At 39.8% G+C, this 19,500-nt stretch overlaps 1 protein-coding gene across 1 annotated transcript in view; it reads right to left on the reverse strand.

Annotated features, from left to right (window-relative positions):
• Positions 1-251: 251 nt before the first annotated feature.
• The window catches only part of kcnt1a (potassium sodium-activated channel subfamily T member 1a), a 40,901-nt gene continuing 21,652 nt past the window's right edge, over positions 252-19,500 (reverse strand). Inside the window, exons 14-31 of the mRNA XM_085358405.1 lie at positions 14,012-14,075; positions 13,779-13,887; positions 12,106-12,214; positions 10,903-11,052; positions 8,020-8,249; positions 7,723-7,939; positions 6,308-6,413; positions 5,994-6,166; positions 4,698-4,769; positions 4,458-4,592; positions 4,225-4,336; positions 4,033-4,134; positions 3,665-3,748; positions 3,443-3,571; positions 2,922-3,216; positions 2,783-2,845; positions 2,616-2,700; positions 252-369 (exon numbers count right to left, since the gene is read on the reverse strand). Coding sequence (XP_085214531.1) covers positions 252-369; positions 2,616-2,700; positions 2,783-2,845; positions 2,922-3,216; positions 3,443-3,571; positions 3,665-3,748; positions 4,033-4,134; positions 4,225-4,336; positions 4,458-4,592; positions 4,698-4,769; positions 5,994-6,166; positions 6,308-6,413; positions 7,723-7,939; positions 8,020-8,249; positions 10,903-11,052; positions 12,106-12,214; positions 13,779-13,887; positions 14,012-14,075 — 2,353 coding nt within the window. The remainder of the gene's footprint in view (positions 370-2,615; positions 2,701-2,782; positions 2,846-2,921; positions 3,217-3,442; positions 3,572-3,664; positions 3,749-4,032; positions 4,135-4,224; positions 4,337-4,457; positions 4,593-4,697; positions 4,770-5,993; positions 6,167-6,307; positions 6,414-7,722; positions 7,940-8,019; positions 8,250-10,902; positions 11,053-12,105; positions 12,215-13,778; positions 13,888-14,011; positions 14,076-19,500) is intronic.

The raw sequence follows: 19,500 nt of genomic DNA on the forward strand, positions 1-19,500 counted from the left end.
AAAAAGAGCTCTCACAAATATCAACACACTATTTTTACAGAGTTTGTGGCAAGAGGATGAAAATGTCACTGATGACATCAGCTGTCACCTGACAAACATTAGGCACTCGTATAATACAGTGGCAGACTGCAGGTGCTGAAACTTTGTAGCACAAATTGTCCTCTTTCAGACTGGACCCGCATGGATGCAACGAGACCCCCACAGAAGCTGAAGCTGGGTTAATGAGTGTAGCAATAAAGGTTGGCAGGGTATCAGAGCTGGGTGTCCTCTCTGGTGTCCATGCTGGACTCGTGTCTCTCTTTCAGGCTGCTGCTGTGGACAGGGGGCTCTTCGGGGACGTGAGCCAGAGGGTCCGAACGAATCAAGTAGCTGGGTGGGAGAAAGAGAGCAGAAAGCAATGAAATGCTGATGTATCTCGCTCATTATTAAAACTGCTCCATACTCACTCAGCTCACTGAAGAATGAAAGGACCAGGACATCTTAAAGGCCTCATTGTATCATATCAACCCATTAGAGTGCTTTGCTCTAATGCTCTAGGAGTTACTGGTGGTTCCTAAGATACTTAAAAGTAAAATGGGAGGCAGATCCTTCAGCTTTCAGGCCCCTAATCTGTGGAACCAGCTTCCAGTTTGGATTCAGGAGACAGACACGCTCTCTAAATTTAAGATTATGATTAAAACTTTCCTTTTGATAATGCATATAGTTAGGGCTGAATCAGGTGACCCTGAAACCTCCCTTAGTTACGCTGCAACAGATCTAGAGTGCCGGGTGCTTCCCATGAGTGTTTCTTCACCACCTTTTTTCACTGTCTAAGTGTTTATACACCACTCAGTATCTAATAATTAGATATTATTCATCTCTCGCTCTCTTCCACAGCATGTCTTTTGTCATGCCCCCCTACACCTTAGCCTTAATTGGTCATGCCCTTCCCTGAGCCTGGTTCTGCCAGAGGTTTTTTCCTGTTAAAAGGGAATTTTTCCTTCCCACTGTCACCAAGTGCTTGCTCATAGGGGGTTGTCTGATTGTTGGAGTTTTTTCTCTATTATTGTAGCGTCTTTAATTTACAATTTAAAGGCAATTGAAGCAACTTACTGACATCACCTTTATTTACCCCTCTTTTATTTATATTCATAAGAGGTGTGCTTCTTGCCACCAGACAAAATTAAGTCCAGTACACTCAAAAAAATAACTCTTTGAATGAACATAAAAAAATCATGGAAAGAATTTCCACGTAATTATATTGCTTTATTTTAGCATTAAGCAATTCTGTTAATCCAACTTAATGTACTTGAGTTGGACTAACTTGATTAATTAATGATGAATCAACTGTTTTACTACAGTTGAGTCCAACTTAATTTAATTGAGTTGATCCAACCAATGCAAATTACGTTAGTACAACAAAAATGCTTAATTGTGATAGAAAGCCATTTATTAATGTGGAAATCCTTTCCATGGTTATTTTACATTCATTTATAAAGTTATTTATTTTTGGAGTGTTCAACAAAGTGTAACAAAGTCTAGAGTCTTGTTAACATAAAATGTTAATGGATTTATAATAACTTGCACTCCTCTTATCTTTACCAGGGTTGCAGTGACACTGGGGCCTATCCCAGATGTGATAGGGTGGGAGTCAGAGTACTGGACAGGTCACCAGTCTATCGCAGAGAGACAGACAACCATTTGCACTCATGTTCACAGATATTTTAGAAACACCAATTAACCTAAACCTAATTTATGCATGACTTTAACTGTGGCAGGAAACCAGAGTACCCAGAAAGAACCCACTGCAAACTTGGCCAGATTGCAGATTTGAACCCAAGACCTTCTCGCTGCGAGGCAACAGTGCTAACCACTGTGCCACCGAGCTGTCAATCTAGAGTTAAAAAAAATAGGGAAACTATGATTACAAGGCTTTATATAGAATTTTCTGTACGTTTTTGTCCTTTACAGGTTAAACCACAATAAATAGCTAATAGTGTGTGTATGGTTGTCTGTCTCTTCTAACCCCAGTGATTTTCCTGTGGTTTGAACTCTTGTCTGATCTTGTGAATTTTGTGAATCCAGGCAACTAACCACTCTTACTAGATTGTATCATGTCATCTCAACAAGAATAAATTAAGTTGCTGGATTTCATGCAGATCCTACATGATTTAATTACGTTCACCACAGAAACATGAAATTATTTTGTTCACATTGCAAGTTTGAATTTTGTAAACGTAACAACCACTCAATTTCATTTTTTGAGTGTACTCTTTTCGATGTCTGCTCATTAATTGCAACATAATCTACTATAAAAACCAGCTAAGTCTTTATCTCTTTACAGCTTAGATGCCTAATAAACTGACAAAAATGTAAAGTTGTAGCATGTAAAATTAGTTAATATGCCATTTTTATGGATTTGCTCTACAAATTACATTCATTCATTAATAACATAAAAATATTGGCAATTCACTTTATTTTAATTATAGTGTGCACTAATATCTTACTGGCATTTTTTTTTCTTTTTCCCTCACCGTTGAATAATTTGATGTCATCAGACATGTAAATACATCGAAATACAACGATGTGGAGGAAGGGAAATACACAGCGCAGCAACATAAAGTAGTAAAACTTACACAACATCATTGAGCTCCAGCCTAGTGTCAGGAGATGGGTTAATAAGGACATAGGAGAGAGTATTTTGGTGATCGTTCTGTTCATCTGAAACACAAACATCACCACAGTCAAGCACAAAAGGCGATGCCATGATCAAACTGTATTTGCAGGATCATGAGTTGAATACCTTGTAGGTAACCCAGATTAACTCTGTTCATGACGTCACTGGCTGTCAGATTTGTCAGGTCATCTACAGGTACACAAACAGCAGTTAGATTAAAAACAATTAAATACCGAGCTGTCGGTTTTCTCGTGTCTATCATTACCATATCCAGATGTGGGGAGGCCCAGGTGCCTCATGCGGTTGCGGACCAGTTCTGACAGCTCTTCCCTCTCAGAGCGCCTGTAGAGGTTGAGGCGCTGCTGGGCAATGCGCTGGGCGTTTTCTTTGTTCGAATCCCGGCTCGCCCCCTGCCACCGCACACTTTTCTTACTCAGACGCCGAGCCCACTGCATGCTCTTCTTCCTCAACAGGGGGTGATCGGATGGGTCGTTGTTGCGAGACTCGTCCCCCTTATCCTTTGTGTCCTCGCAGTCATCAACGCTGACTGACACCTGCGACTAAGGTGGCGAGACAATAAGTTACATTTACACATCTTTAAAGAAGGGAGGCTGACCATAATTCATTGAGGTAAATCATTTTCTTCTGTTTTTAGTTTTTGCTCAAGCACCAAAATGAGATCTCAATGGAAATACATCACTGCATACATTCATTTGTTTTTTGTGTATTTAATAAACAAGTTCTTGGACTGGAGATTGATAGCCTGACATCTTGCTTAGATCTCACCTCAGAAGTGCAGAAAATGTGTGACTCAGTTCGATAGATCCCAATAGGAATTTCAGCACTAGAGGAGCAGAGCTTCTGGAACAGTCTCCCGTAAGTGCCAATCCACAGATCCTCCTCTTTTACTTTCATCTAGAACAGCACATGATCGCATATACTATTAGGGCATATGGGCTGCACTGTGCTTCTTTCTTTTCATTAATTCTGTTCTTCTGTCACACTCACAGCACACAGGTATCCTGATCCTGGGGTGGTATCCAGCCCCAGCAGCAGTCTTGCAATAAGGATCATGTAGTCCTTCACAAAAGACTAACAAAGAATAGCAGAAGATTACTTGTATCGCTTCATACATACACATACACATAGCCATGACAGCTATAAATGCAATAGAAAAAAAAAAAGGGAAACCTTTTAATCAGTCACTGAACACAAGAGGGCACTTGTGCTTTATGATGGTAACACTGCTCACCATCTTCAGGTGATGCTGTTTTTCTGCTGCCATGAGCCATCATTCAGACATTACTCATTTCTTTCACCTAGTGTTAAAAAAGAGTCACCTCAGACTACGCGTTTCGCTGCAAGTGTGTACCAACCTGGTAGAGCAGGGTGTCCAGCATGCTGATACTGAAGACTCTGCCCGCAGCGAAGGGTAGGCGAAACATGAAGGCCAAGTTGGAGCCTTTGTCACGCTCCTTCTGTGGGGGAGAGACAGGACACACATAAAGCAAAGCATCTGTAAAGGCCTACAGGGCAACTAACCGTAAGCTCCCTCATGCTGTTTTTACCTTTTCCAACTTAGAGAGAGAGTATGAGTAGCAGTCCTTCGCTCTGAACTGCATGAATCTCATGTTGGATGGGTGAGTAAGCTCTGTGATTATACTGAGACTGGGAAACAACCTTGAGTGGGAGAAAGTGATAGAAAAAAAAAGAGGAATTAGAAGCTCAGGCATCATTTCATAACAAACTGACTGCGGTTCATGAATAATATATGAACGACTGGAAAAAATGCTCACTTTACCTGAACATTGTCTGCACGTTGACAATAGTTTTGGCATCGGCCATGTAATCTTCCTCGGCGCTCATGGTGCTCTCTTTATCCACAACGACCAGGTTATCGGCGTAGATGATCCCACACTGGAGCAGGCTGTCCAGACTGAAATATACACACACAATAAAAAAGCAGAATATAACATAAAAAAGTAAATGTAATAAATATCAAAACTGAAAATGAAAGCAGAAAATTATGTGACATTCTCACTTGTCTATGGATCCAGCCATGTAGTAGACCATTGGGAAACAGCAGATGGCCTCCAAGAAGTGATTATCAGGCCTGAGGGAAGTATATATGGTGCATTTAGCTTCCATGAACCTTATTACATGAATATATAACAGATTTTAAAGAGATAAGTGTATCATTCAAACATAGAAAAGTTGTAGCCCAAGCTTCCTTTCTCTGAAAACATGTTGGCTTCCTCTTGTACTTTTTAAATATTTTGCTGTGTGTAGCCACACTTCTGATATTATGTAAATATAGTGTTACTAATGATGTTTATCTTTCTGTCTTATGTAAAGAGTGTTGAACTGCTGCACTGTTAAAAAGAGCTACACAAAAAGTGAATAGTATTTCTTGTAGACATGCCATTTCTTGTCATTTTGTTTAATGTGCAGCGATGAATTATAACAACATGAGATGGGCCAAATTTGAAATATTGAGCATTTGATCATTCAAATCTCAGCTGGCAAAATGAAATAGCCCTGACGTCTCCTCAAAAAAAGAAGACAAACATAAAATAAAGTCTATTAAAGTAGAAAGCATTAAGATTTTTGACTATAGTAGCTGCTATGCTCTTATAATATGTGCAACAGTGAGCACAAGTTCCCCAAAGCACTTAAATGGTAGCTTTAATTCCCTGTTAGTGGCTTCAGGCTGAGGGATGAGTCCACTCAGAGAGATTTAGCTGCTGACAGAACGTCACTGCATATGCATCTGCCCAGTCCTGCTGACTAGAGACCCAAGGCTGTCGTAAATGCGTGGGTGTTTGTATTTGTATGCGTGCGACACCAATAGGAAGAGAGAAAGAGAGAGCGCCGCATGAACGGAGAGTTATTGTTATCTGTCTGTTTCCATGAGAGTCCTGAGAGCTGGCATGTGGGGGCTGAAAGGGACACATCAGGGCTGTGGATGAAAGCCTGCGTAGTGCTCTCCAAAGAAATCATTTTCTCCATCTTTTCCTCCCCTTGTAGCAATCTAAATCATTCAGGTTCAAGGCAAAGCAAGTTACCATGGTGACCGTCTGGAGGTACAGAGAGCAGTGTTTTTATTTTCTTTGTCACTCAAAACACACCGTCACTGCAAGCGGTACAGCACTAACCTAACATCAGGGCTGACAATGGAGTCCCGCCTCCACAGCCGTGTCCTAAGTGCTCGGCTGACGCAGGCTTTTAACATACATAATGTTTCCCGGTGTGAAACGGTGAAGGATGGAGTGAAGGGAGAAGAAAGGGACAGTGTGCGTGTGGCAGGCGTGTGTGCGCGCCGCGAGGGCGAACTCACGGGTTATCCAACAGCAAGACAATAGGGTTGAGTTCTTTCCTGGGTCTGTAATAGGCTCTGAGAGGCACTATGAAGTTATAGAGACCGTTCCCTGCTGTTTCGGCTGAAACGATTATGAGCTTGTTTTTAAACCCGTACGCTTTGGCATCCTCGAAGCTGTTGTGCCTGCACCCCTGCAAAGACAGAAAAAACTCAGAAACATGGAGGTATTTCAGGATTGCTTTTATGAAGTGAACAACAGAGAGAGGAGAGAGGGAGTGATTGAGGCAGTAAGTAATTTGAGTGACTAAGTTGAAGGAACATCGACTGCCCACCTGGTCCAGACGTAGGCAGCAAAACGGGGCTTTTTCAGCCAACAGATGGCAAAGGGTGGGCGAGCTCCCAATGTACGGAGAGTTAGGGGGATAACCTTTCACATACCTGGCAACGAATCCAAAAAGCATGAACGACACATTTCATAAACCATACAGGACTTTCCTTTCCTTTATTTTTTAATAAAAACACCCAAACTGGCCTCTGTTACTTGGAGAGAAAAAAGGAAATATGTACAGCACATTAGCACGGGCCACTACAGAAATCTAACAGGTAAGAAACATTGTTTGTTTGTTTGAGGGTTGTTGTTTTTTTGCATAATATATAGGCGGATACTACAAAACAGTGAAGAAAATAGTTGTATTAAACATTAAGTTTGTCTTAATTTGCACATGGATGTATGCCTGGTATTCAGAATGCTGGCATATATTAAATGTGTATTTTATGTCACCATGGCTGAAGTTCATGTTGTTCTTGTTCAAGTTGAACAAGAACAACATGAACCCATGCCAGCATGCTAAAGTTCATGTTGTGAACTTAAACAAGAATGCAAACTTAAAGCAAAAATACAAGATTACAAAAAATTATGTTCTATCTGAGAAAAATTTAAGCCTAATAAATAACGAGTAATCATACTCGCTAATAATACTCCCTGCTGTTTTTTTTTTAAATCAGTTTCTTTAGGTGTGGTTTCTGCTCGGTCTCCTTGTAAATAGGTTTAAGAATAGACTGTATATAATAGATGGAAGTCGCTACCATCTAAAACTGTGTCATATTTTACAAAACAAACATCAGTGACAGTGACTAAGACCATAATATTACAAAGTTGTTAACTGAAGTTATAAATAAAATGAGCAATGGGCTCGTAGACTTCAATACCTTTTAATTGTGAAGCCAGATATTTTGAACCTTGCTGTTCAGTAAAAACAACGTAGATTCAAAAAAGATACATAAACACTATGAACACAGAGGCTATGTCCATCTTTTAGATACAGTTAATGGCTTTAACGTGCATTTTCACAGCAAGAGAGTCCTGGTTTTGAATCCAGTTACCATCTGCCACCTTTTTGTGTGTGTTTTTATGTCCTCCCTGTCAGCTGGTAATTCTCAAAGATGTGAGAGTGAATGGCTGGCTCTCTGAGAACAACATGAACTTCAGCCATGGTGACATAAAATACACATTTAATACCTGCCAGCATTCTGAATACAAGGCATACATCCATGTGCAAATTAAGACAATCTTAATGTTTAATACAACTATGTTTGTCTGGCAGGGTGTGACCTGCCTTTCCCTCTATGAGAGCTGGTTTAGACTCCAGTCTTCCCACTACCCCGAACTGGACAAGAAGTTAAGAAAATAGACTGGTGGTATTAAACTGTGTGTGTTTACACGTGCACAGAAAACCAGAATCCTTACTCTGTAGATGAGTGGCCTTTTTCATCTGTGAAGACCGAGTCATCTTCTGATTGGTCACTTAGCAGGTCACATGGCAAGATTGAGGCAGAGTCTGCTAATTCCTGAACCGGAGCAATGCTCGGCCTACGACTTCCAGTTCCATTTACTGTAGGTGGGACCAGTTTACCTACTGGGGCATCAGGAGGGGTTGTATTCTGAAGATCCATGGCAACCGTACCTGTAAATACATCCATTCTGGTTCATATGAATCTCAGTCCTAAGTTTGATCGAACGTGATCAGTTTGTTTTCTTTCTCACCCATGCTGGCAATGATGCTGTGGACAGGAAGCTGTGAAGGCCCATCAAAGAGTCCCCCAGCAGGACCACCCTTCTTCTCCTCCTGGTTGAAGATGAAGGCTGAGTTTTCCTCCTTGGTGATGTTGATGTAGTAGCATGTGTCTGTAGAAGCCATGATGTGGCGCGGCCCAGGGTTTAACAGGATGCTCTTGTTGTCTTCCCTCTTTATACCAATCAGACAAACACCATACCTGGGGATCACATACCTGCCGTTAGACTAAAGCGCCTGAACGACCTGCTTGATGGAAGACTGAGGACAAAAGAAAAAGAGCAGTTCTACTCGTAAGTTTAAAGACTAGATTTTCAGATTGGATGAGCACAGAAACTTCAAATTAAAACTGAAAATTCAGTAGTAAGTCTTTTAATTGCTTAAAAGCTATTAAGAGCTTTAATAAGATTTGCAATCTTAAAGCATATTTGTTGGTGTTTCTGCTCATTCTTTCTCATCTAAACAGATATATCTTATCAGAGATGTCATCAAAGAGGTATAAGTTTGAGGTATTATTAGCTAATTATATTTTACAGCATGAAAAAAAGAAAAACTTTAATTTGCATCTTAATGAGAGCTCCAAGATTAATAATTAACCTCCATGCATATTAAATGTACTTGTTATTCCTATATCAAATAAATTTTCATTATAGCACTTTGCTAAAATTATACAAAACAGGTGTTAAGAAATACTGAGCTTTCCTTGATAACTGATACAATCCCACAAAAGATCTTCTGACTGATATTGTTTTGCAGCTAGTTCAGTTGCTAATATGATATGCCGTTCTCTCTTAGAACCCGATGAATAGTAGATTTTAGTTTGAACACAACACTAATACCACTCCCTGATGGCAGGACTCTTCCAGCAGGACAAAGCGACTACTAGACTGTACATGAAAGACATGGGAACACAAGAAAACCCCCAAAGTGGAGCTTCTTACGTCCTATTTTGATGGAGCATCAGTATGATTCTTATGTCATGTCCAAACACAGCCACATGCTCCTTATCCAGGGGTTGAAGGAGGTTGGAACAATCCAGAATGGCATCTACAGTTAACGAGTTGTTACATCTGAGTGGTAGTTGCACAAAATACTGTCAAGCAACATCTGTTTTTACGAGCTGCATTGTGGTTCTCCTTTTAACTGATGCCACTGAGGGAGTTAAGTCAACAGATGACCCCGCCTGCATGTATCCTTTTTTTTCATTTCATCCCTGCAATGCGCTCATGGTTCAGATAAGAAGTTGTGTTTGTGGTACTTGGTAAGTGGAGTAATTTTTTAAAAGTAGCACATAATTTCAAATTGAATGTTTCAGTCCATTTTACTAAAAAAGATAGTAAGAGCAGGTTAGACTGGGTAGTTTTTCAGTGATGTTGTTTAGTGTACAGTGATGAACTGTGTTAATTTAATTTAGTGTAATTTTACTTTATTTAGAAAGTGGGGCAATACACATTAATGAACATTTTAACAAATGTAAATATGCCAGATTATAGCCCTGGGCTAATTTCCATCTGCAGACCCTCTGCCAGGTTGGTGTTACACACAAAATAGTCAAAACATACAAAGACACTATTTACAGATCATGTGACAAGGATTTAAACAGTGATTACATCATATTAGAACAAACAATGACAAGAGGAGTGGACAACAGAGGACAATACAGAGAACAATAACGGAAACACATCAATTATATTGCACAAACCCCAGTATTACACATGCCCTGACTGTCGGGTTATTGCACTGACCCATTACATTAATAGTTGTTTCCCTTTTTGTAATACACTAACTCTTTTTCACGTCTAATGTAAAGCATGATTAATTAAACATGATCACATGTTTGTGCGTCCCTCAGCCACCCTTTTAAGTGACTCTTAAAGATACAAAGACTTGTACTTTCCCTGACAGTGGAAGACTATTCCAGAAGCTCACTCCTTGATACGACAGAGCATTCTGTGAAAAGGTGGTCCGTCTAAATGCCCATTCACAATCACCTCTCACAGTGGCTCGAGTCAGTCGAGACCCGACAACACTGCTAGACTTTTGTTTAATAAGATCACTCATTGGTGGAGGTGCCAGACCATGTATAACTTTGTATATTAGACAGACAGGTGCTGAACTGGTGCAGGGCAGACTGTGGTATCTTTGGTCACTGCTAAATTAGGTTGTGTGTAGCACCAGAGACAGTGTAACAGAGAGACATGAGACACAATTCTAAATTGAAAATTATGGAACATTATTGGACGGAAAGAAGAAGCCCCTAAAGTCTTATGTGTGTGCAAAGCCAGCATAATTTTAGGCAGCCTTCATCAGATATAACTGAATATACTGGACATGAAGTTTTTAGGTCTCATTAACCTTTGAAATGAAATTAATTTAGATAAAGCTTCAAATTCATTCTAACTATTTAATCTTGAATAGTTTTTAAACTTTAAACTCTGCCCTATGCAGAACAGTTGTTTGATGGGTCTTAAAGCTGCTGATAGGTGGATTTAGATACCTTTGGACAGAGACAAGCTAACGGCTCTACTTATTTCCGGTTTTCAAGCCATGATTAGCTAACTGATTGATGCTAGTAGCTTTATTTGCAAAGGACGGATATAAGGATGATATGAACTTCCTTTTATAATTCTAGGCAAGACAGCATTTGGCACAGCTTTTTCTTCAAACAAGAGCAGAAGTGTTATCTAAACATGCATGAAATTAAAACCAGTGTTTTTGTAGTCTGCGGCACACAGAATATGACTTTCACCAGAAAAGCACTGCTGAAGCACTTAATGCTGTGTAACACTAAGCTAAACAGACAAGCAAACATTTTAATCTCTGAGGGAGATGCGTTTGCTTACAAAGCTACTCACTTCTTGTGAGCATGAAAGGAGGCATATGTGAAGCTTTTGCCATTGTACTCTCCAAAGAACTTGCTGTCACACACTTTGATGTGGTAGACCTCGTTGCCGGAGCAACATCCATACATCCTCTGCCATTGCTCCGGGGATTGCTGTCCTTCTCTGGAATCATTCAGAGGAAATACAGACGGATGGGTAAATTTAACACGTAAACCTATTCAGTCTATTCAGCATCAGTGATAATCATCAGTTGTGAAAGAAAAACTCTCTTCTTTGCTGCACACCTACCTCTAGACCCTTGGGGTCTCAAAAGTCTCCTGACGAAAGCAGGCAGCTTAATTTATCTGTGTCAGTCAGGCAGTTTTGTGCTAATATGCCCTTTGTAATGACTTCCGGTTATTACTGTAATTGTTCAAGTGCTTTGATGGAGTTTAATGGGCTGTGAGAGATGCTCAGAACAACCCCAAGGTGGTGGTTTACAGACTTGCTTCTTAGTAGTTATTAATATTTGCATAAGAAGACATGTAAATTGGATTTCTCACTCTAACTTTCATATTTCTGAGTAAAAGGAAAAATAACTTGCTCGTGACGATTGGTAACTCCTGATCCCCTTTTATTTCCCACTGCAGCGCCATGATGAGCTGCATGTCACTAAAACCTAGCGTTTCACACAAAACGCCCACACAAGCGAAGGAAACATGCAGAATGAAATACGGTACGTTCAGGTACATATTGTTACACTTGTGTGGAAAATGTCTGCAATTTTAAAAATTTAGAATAGAAAATACACAAGCTTTTTTTTTTCTGAAGGGTTGACAGGAACACAGCAAGCACTAACTAAAGCCTATTTATTCTTCATTAATGCTGTTTCCCTTGAGCACTGAAATCAGCTTTTAAGCGAGATCTGTTTGCATGCTGTGAAAAAATCATTTTCCACTGGAGTGCTTTTCATACGGCGCTACAAAGGAAACACATGCTAAAAAAATCAATCTCGGTGGCGGCTGTTCTCTCTTTTGGTGCACTCTCTCCTACATCCTGCTGAGCTTCACAATGAGCTGGGACTTTTGTCTTTGGCTTGGCTTTCTCACCTCTCTGTGGCAGCTCCATGGGCCCTATTTATGCATCAGCAGACATGAAAATGTGAAGAAATTTGAACTTTGCAGTCTCACTAAGGAGTAATCAAACAGCCTGAGGAGGTTTTGTAGAAGAACTGACCGTCCACGGGAAGTGTGTACAAGGAGTGTAACCAAAGTGGAGGTGGCAGGACAAACACAGTTGAGAGCCAGCATGGCGTACTTGAACTCTTCCTCGCAAACAACATGATCTGAAAATGAAGAAAATAGTTGATCAGCAGAGCTGGCCGAGAACTACTCACAGTACTCTACAACTTGCACTAATGTTATAATGGGGTGATTATATTATGTGTCACTGTACAAAGTTGTATCAGCCCCATCATCACTGCAAAGGCAAGTATATGATAAGGCTTAGCCAAGGTCATGTGTGCATTTACTTGTGTGCACAATCAGAGCTGTCTTACAGATTTGTATTTGTTAACAAATACACTTAACTCCCCAAATTCTTGCTAAATCACAATCTCATTAATTTTTACAGTACATGCTGGTGTTATGGGGAGTTACACATTTATGCCGAGCTAAGCTAATCAACTCTTGGCTTTCGCCTGACATTTAAACCTGAAATAGCTAACTGTATGGGCAGTTGTTAGGTGTAAAAGAACAAACTGGAAGGTTTATAAATGTCTGATTACCACAGACTGAACAAAAGCTACTGGTAAATAGACTCACTGGCCATTTCATTATGTACACCTAGCTAGTACTCGGTTGGACCTCTTTTTTCTGAAGTACTCAGAACACCCATCTGGCACCAGCAACCATGTCATGTTCAAAGTCACTTAAATCAGCTTTCTTCTCCATTCTGATGCTCACTTTGAACTTCAGCACGTCGCTTTAACCAAACATGCCCCCTGAGCCAGGGCGACCGTGGCTCAGGGGGTTGGGAATCGCATCTCTAACCGGAAGGTTGCCGGTTCGATCCCTGGGCTCTCTGTCCTGGTCGTTGTGTCCTTGGGCAAGACACTTTACCCTACTTGCCTACTGGTGTTGGCCAGAGGGGCCGATGGCGCGATATGGCAGCCTCGCTTCTGTCAGTCTGCCCCAGGGCAGCTGTGGCTACAATTGTAGCTGCCTCCACCAGTGTATGAATGTAAGAGTGAATGAATAGTGGAATTGTAAAGTGCTTTGGGTGCCTTGAAAAGCGCTATATAAATCCAATCCATTATTATTATTATTATTATCCACTAAGTTGCTGCCATGTGATTGATTAGCTGCTTGTGCTAACGAGATGTTGAACAGGTATACCAAATAAAGTGACCAATGAGTGTATATGAAGGGAAAGAAGTGGGCTGTAAAATAATTCCCCATTTGCTTTTTTTATGGGCAAAAAAATAATTTCTGTTGTTTTGTCTGAGCACACCACCACAGTGCATTTTAAACCACACAATCAAGCTTTGATTTAAAGTTCAGACTTTAATTCAAGGGGTGAATAAAAGGGTTTAATAAAAGTGTTGCACTAGCTGTTTAGGAATTACAGCCATTTTTATATATAGTTCCTATTTAGCCAGATGTCCAAAGGTCATTGGACTGATAAACAGTTTCATGGTCAGGTGAGGCCTCTCCCCTCATTATTCCATATCAAATAAAGCGGATAAAAACTCTCAGCTTCAGTCGACCTTAACTGTTTACATTTAAATCCACCATGATGATGTACAGAGGCAAAATTACAAAACAACTGTGTCATTGTCCAAAAAGTTACTGACTTGACTGAACATGTATTTGCGTGATTGCTTCATTATTTCATTTAGAAACTCTCACCTGCAAATTTAACATGGAACTTATTTTCAGGTTTGAGTATCTGGACATATAGGGGACAATTTGGAGCAAAGTCTTTCACTGCCCAAGCTCTCAGGATGGTCTGATGGTCCTGAGGGGGGAAACAACAAAAATTATGCAGCTGTCTCTGTGACAGACAGCATTAATTTCTGAAAACTCATAAATCAGAATTACAGCACAGTTCATAATTTGTCATTTGTTATTTTTTGTCTTACTGCAGCCATGCGATCCACCTCGTTACGGCTGCTCAATATGAAACAAGCCTCTGCATCATCCATTCTGCAGAATTGTGACAAAATTGACAAATTATTAAATGTCATGTTACACAAAAAAACAAAACAGCAGCAGAGAAAATACAACCCACAAAAGACAAAGCTGAAATGATAATAGTGAGGCGAGACAACAACAATCTTTGATTGAATTTTCAGATTAGCATTGCTCGCTTGCAGGCAGACAAAACAAGCTGAAATAATATATACTGTATACTGAAGGTGCTGAGAATATGGAACTGATTTTGCATATGATTAACAGAGCCAAGAGAGTGCAGAATGCAAAACAAAGTGTGGGAGGATTTGAAACAGTGCCAGATGCAGAATATAAGCTCTACACGCCCAGTCCTCGACTTCTAATTGCTCTGTCAGAAACCTGCCAAATGTATACAGTGAATTTACACAATCCATTACATCAATGTAATTTTGATTTGAATAAAGTTAGGACATGCCGTATGGTACAGCTGTACAGTCAGCACAGGACTGAGAAGTGCCAGGGTGTGTTTATGTTTACAGTTATTAATTATTATTATTAATTATTAATAAAATGTTTTCAAAGATGGCAGCTATGGTGGGGGATCCCCTGAATTTGCTCTCTAATTCTTATGTTTCTTTACTTTTAATGGAGGAAAACACATTACATAAAAGTTGCAGATTGATATGCATAATTTTAACTGAAATAAATAATTGAACCTATTCAACCTGTCTATAAAATCAGTTTTATCCATTCCCACTTCTCCACCACCACGCAAAACCAAATAGCTGCCGAAGAAGATCAAGCATAAGACTGTAGAACTGCACAAGGCTAGAATGGACTACAAGACGACAACAAGGTTGGTGAGAAGGTAACAACTGTTGATGTGATTTAGAAATGGAAAAAAATATATATATAACTTCTCTTCCTCCCCTCACAATAACAGGAGACCTGTTTTCCTTCCCTCATCCCCAACTGGTCGCGGCAGATGGCCCCGCCCCTCCTTCCAACTGTCAGCAAAGCGCTTGCTCATAGGGGATTATATGATTGTTAGGGTTTTCTCTGTTTTCCTGGTATTATTGCGGAGTCTTTAACTTATAATATAAAGTACCTTGAGGCAACTGTTGTTTAATTTGGCGCTATATAAATAAAACTGAACTGAAGTCACCACTGGTAACACACTATGCTGTGATAAACTGAAATCTTGCAGTGCCTGCAAGGTCCCCCTGCCAAAGAAGGCACACGTACAGACCTGTCTTAAGTTTGCCAGTGAACATCTAAATGATCCAGAGAGAGCGCTGTGGTCACATGAAACCAAAATCAAGCTCTTCAGCATCAACTCGGACTTTGAAGAAAGATTAATACTAAGTATGACCCAAAGTCATCCTCACAGTCAAGCACAGAGTTGGAAAAATAATTTGGGGCTGTTTTTCCATGACCTTGACCCAAAACATACTGCCAAGGTAACAGAGGCGTGGCTAAAGAAGAAGCACATTAAGTTCATATAGTGGCCTAGCCAGTCTCCAGACTTCAATCCTATAGAAAATCTGTGGAGGCAGCTGAAGCTTTGAGTTGCCAAGCAGCAGCCAACAAACATAAAGGAGAGAGTTTCTGGAAGGAGGAGCGGAACAAAATCCCTCCTGTCTGCAACTACAAGAAACATCTTGCTGTCGCTGTTGCAAACAAGGGTACCAAGTACTAAGTTATGTTTTGCTTGAGGATCGAATACTTATTTCACTCAATCATATGCAAATCAGTTTCTAACTTCTATGTAATGTATTTTTTCTGGATTTTGTTTGATATTCTCTCTATTAAAATTCAAATGAAACTACCATAAAAATCAAAGACTTTTTTTGAGGTAAGCAAACTTACAAATTAAGCAAAGCACCAGATAATTATTCCTTTATATCCTTTACTTTACAGGGAGTGCAGAATTATTAGGCAAATGAGTATTTTGTCCACTTCATCCTCTTCATGCATGTTGTCTTACTCCAAGCTGTATAGGCTCGAAAGCCTACTACCAATTAAGCATATTAGGTGATGTGCATCTCTGTAATGAGAAGGGGTGTGGTCTAATGACATCAACACCCTATATCAGGTGTGCATAATTATTAGGCAACGTCCTTTCCTTTGGCAAAATGGGTCAAAAGAAGGACTTGACGGGCTCAGAAAAGTCAAAAATAGTGAGATATCTTGCAGAGGGATGCAGCAGTCTCAAAATTGCAAAGCTTCTGAAGCGTGATCATCGAACAATCAAGCGTTTCATTCAAAATAGTCGACAGGGTCGCAAGAAGCGTGTGGAAAAACCAAGGCGCAAAATAACTGCCCATGAACTGAGAAAAGTCAAGCGTGCAGCTGCCAAGATGCCACTTGCCACCAGTTTGGCCATATTTCAGAGCTGCAACATCACTGGAGTGCCCAAAAGCACAAGGTGTGCAATACTCAGAGACATGGCCAACGTAAGAAAGGCTGAAAGACGACCACCACTGAACAAGACACACGAGCTGAAACGTCAAGACTGGGCCAAGAAATATCTCAAGACTGATTTTTCTAAGGTTTTATGGACTGATGAAATGAGAGTGAGTCTTGATGGGCCAGATGGATGGGCCTGTGGCTGGATTGGTAAAGGGCAGAGAGCTCCAGTCCGACTCAGACGCCAGCAAGGTGGAGGTGGAGTACTGGTTTGGGCTGGTATCATCAAAGATGAGCTTGTGGGGCCTTTTCGGGTTGAGGATGGAGTCAAGCTCAACTCCCAGTCCTACTGCCAGTTTCTGGAAGACACCTTCTTCAAGCAGTGGTACAGGAAGAAGTCTGCATCCTTCAAGAAAAACATGATTTTCATGCAGGACAATGCTCCATCACACGCGTCCAAGTACTCCACAGCGTGGCTGGCAAGAAAGGGTATAAAAGAAGAAAAACTAATGACATGGCCTCCTTGTTCACCTGATCTGAACCCCATTGAGAACCTGTGGTCCATCATCAAATGTGAGATTTACAAGGAGGGAAAACAGTACACCTCTCTGAACAGTGTCTGGGAGGCTGTGGTTGCTGCTGCACGCAATGTTGATGGTGAACAGATCAAAACACTGACAGAATCCATGGATGGCAGGCTTTTGAGTGTCCTTGCAAAGAAAGGTGGCTATATTGGTCGCTGATTTGTTTTTGTTTTGTTTTTGAATGTCAGAAATGTATATTTGTGAATGTGGAGATGTTATATTGGTTTCACTGGTAAAAATAAATAATTGAAATGGGTATATATTTGTTTTTTGTTAAGTTGCCTAATAATTATGCACAGTAATAGTCACCTGCACACACAGATATCCCCCTAAAATAGCTAAAACTAAAAACAAACTAAAAACTACTTCCAAAAACATTCAGCTTTGATATTAATGAGTTTTTTGGGTTCATTGAGAACATGGTTGTTGTTCAATAATAAAATTATTCCTCAAAAATACAACTTGCCTAATAATTCTGCACTCCCTGTATATCTGGGCTGTTCCTGGTGTGGTTCTGTCTATTGAACACCTTCATCTTTATCACCTTTGTCACAACTTCACTGAAAGAATCCCTGTGAAGTTTTTCAAACAGCCGTACATAAATCAAGACTGTATACGATTACCACAAATATGCAAACTAACTGTAATGCGCTGTACAAAATTCCTGGATTTATCGCTTAAGCTTGGCTGCAGCTCTGCATACTGGATATTTGTCAAATTGGACTTGTATGAGAGGTACGACATAAATAAAATTCAACTGAGTCATAGATGTCATTATGGCTACAAAAATAAACCTGACTTGACATACAGATTGACAACAAGTTTTTATGCCTTTCATCATTGTTACAATGTTCCATAGTCTCCCTCATGAATCTTTCACAACTCCAAAGTATCAGAAGAATGTGAGACAGATTATGTTGCCTTTCTTCAGAAGAGCAGTCCCTCTATCGGTTCACTTTCAAAAGGAATGAGTATAGCTTGAATGAATAATTACAGTGTTGTCTGAGTATGAGGCCAAACAATAGCTCTGACAAGCCTATTTACTAAGAAAAGAAGAAGAGAATATCAGGGTAATATTAAGGATTGGTAGGACAATAGTCTTTTAAGTCCTACTGACAGTTTGCAAGAATTATCAGTACCTTTCCCAGAATGTGAAATATGAACTTTTGGGAGCCACTGTAGATGATTTAATTGGAAACAAATGAGGTGCAGATGTCAGATGATAAAAGGAATCCATAAAACTGTCTTTATGAATATGACACCAGTACATTATTATATTTTTAACATAACCAATCAACAGGAAACCAAGAAAGACAAACAAACTGAAAAAAACAGCACACAGAGCTATTTGACTGAGAAAAAAGGGGAAAAAGACAATTTCAACAAAGGTCAGTCTTGAAACCATTTCATTTTTCAACTTTCTCTTTCAATATCTATGTTATTCTTTGTAATGGGAAGTTTGACATTTATCTTAATATCTTAACTACGCATTTGATCCAAGCTGTATTTCCATTTGTTCATTTTCATTCTAGTAGCATTCTTTTGAAGTCAAGCACAAATACTTTGGGGCCCAATTGAATTTATTTAGAAATAAAATTCTCACATCACTCTGACCTCTTCTCAAAATGTTTTCTCCCTTGCCAAACACAGTGAAGCAAACACAATAAAACAGTATTTTATTATGACTATGTTTACACTTACACTTAACCACTTATAGTGGGTTTCTAAGGACTGCATTAACTAATAATATGGGCTTCAACAGCTCAACTCCCATCCTCTCCCCTCCCAATATTCATTCTGTGCTTTAATACTATTCTGCGAACTCAGTAAAGATTACACAATGATTGTAAAATTTTATATAATAAAGCAATTTTTAGTCTCCCACAAAATGAGCACCAACATGGCGCATTTCAGTAAATGATGGACAGTGTTCCAAACTTTTACCACGTCCCTAATCAATGTTATTGACTGCAATTTTCCTTCATTTCATTGATGTTTGTTGGCATTTGTGTCAGAAGCAGCTGTGTAGCAGGCAGAAGATGGATGCAAAAAGCAGGACTTGGAAGACAATGGGTAAACTTAAAAGCGGCTAAAATGCTAAACTTACACCAAGTACAAAATAATGCAAGTTAAAAACAAGAAAACCAAAACTTCTAGTATTCAAGGGAAATATAGAACTAGGAAAAATACAACAAAGGACAAAAAGGAGACTGAGGCTTTATATACAAACACAGGATAACATGGAAACAGGCAACAGGTGGGAAAACAACTGAAACTAATTACAGATAATGAAAGAGGGGAAGCAGAATTGAATACAAAACACAAGAGACAAGAGGTTCCCAAAATAAAAGACCAGGACTAAGGAGACAATAAACTAACAGTGTGGGAAAACAAGAGGGACATGAAACCATAACACCAAAAGAAAGTGCACCAGGCGTAAGGAAATAATAAACAAGATTGTAGAT

The sequence above is a fragment of the Diplotaxodon limnothrissa genome, linkage group LG7 (genome assembly GCF_057381915.1).
Source record: "Diplotaxodon limnothrissa isolate DT_005_m linkage group LG7, D_limnothrissa_male_GT1.1, whole genome shotgun sequence".
In the NCBI taxonomy this organism is placed as follows: domain Eukaryota; kingdom Metazoa; phylum Chordata; class Actinopteri; order Cichliformes; family Cichlidae; genus Diplotaxodon; species Diplotaxodon limnothrissa.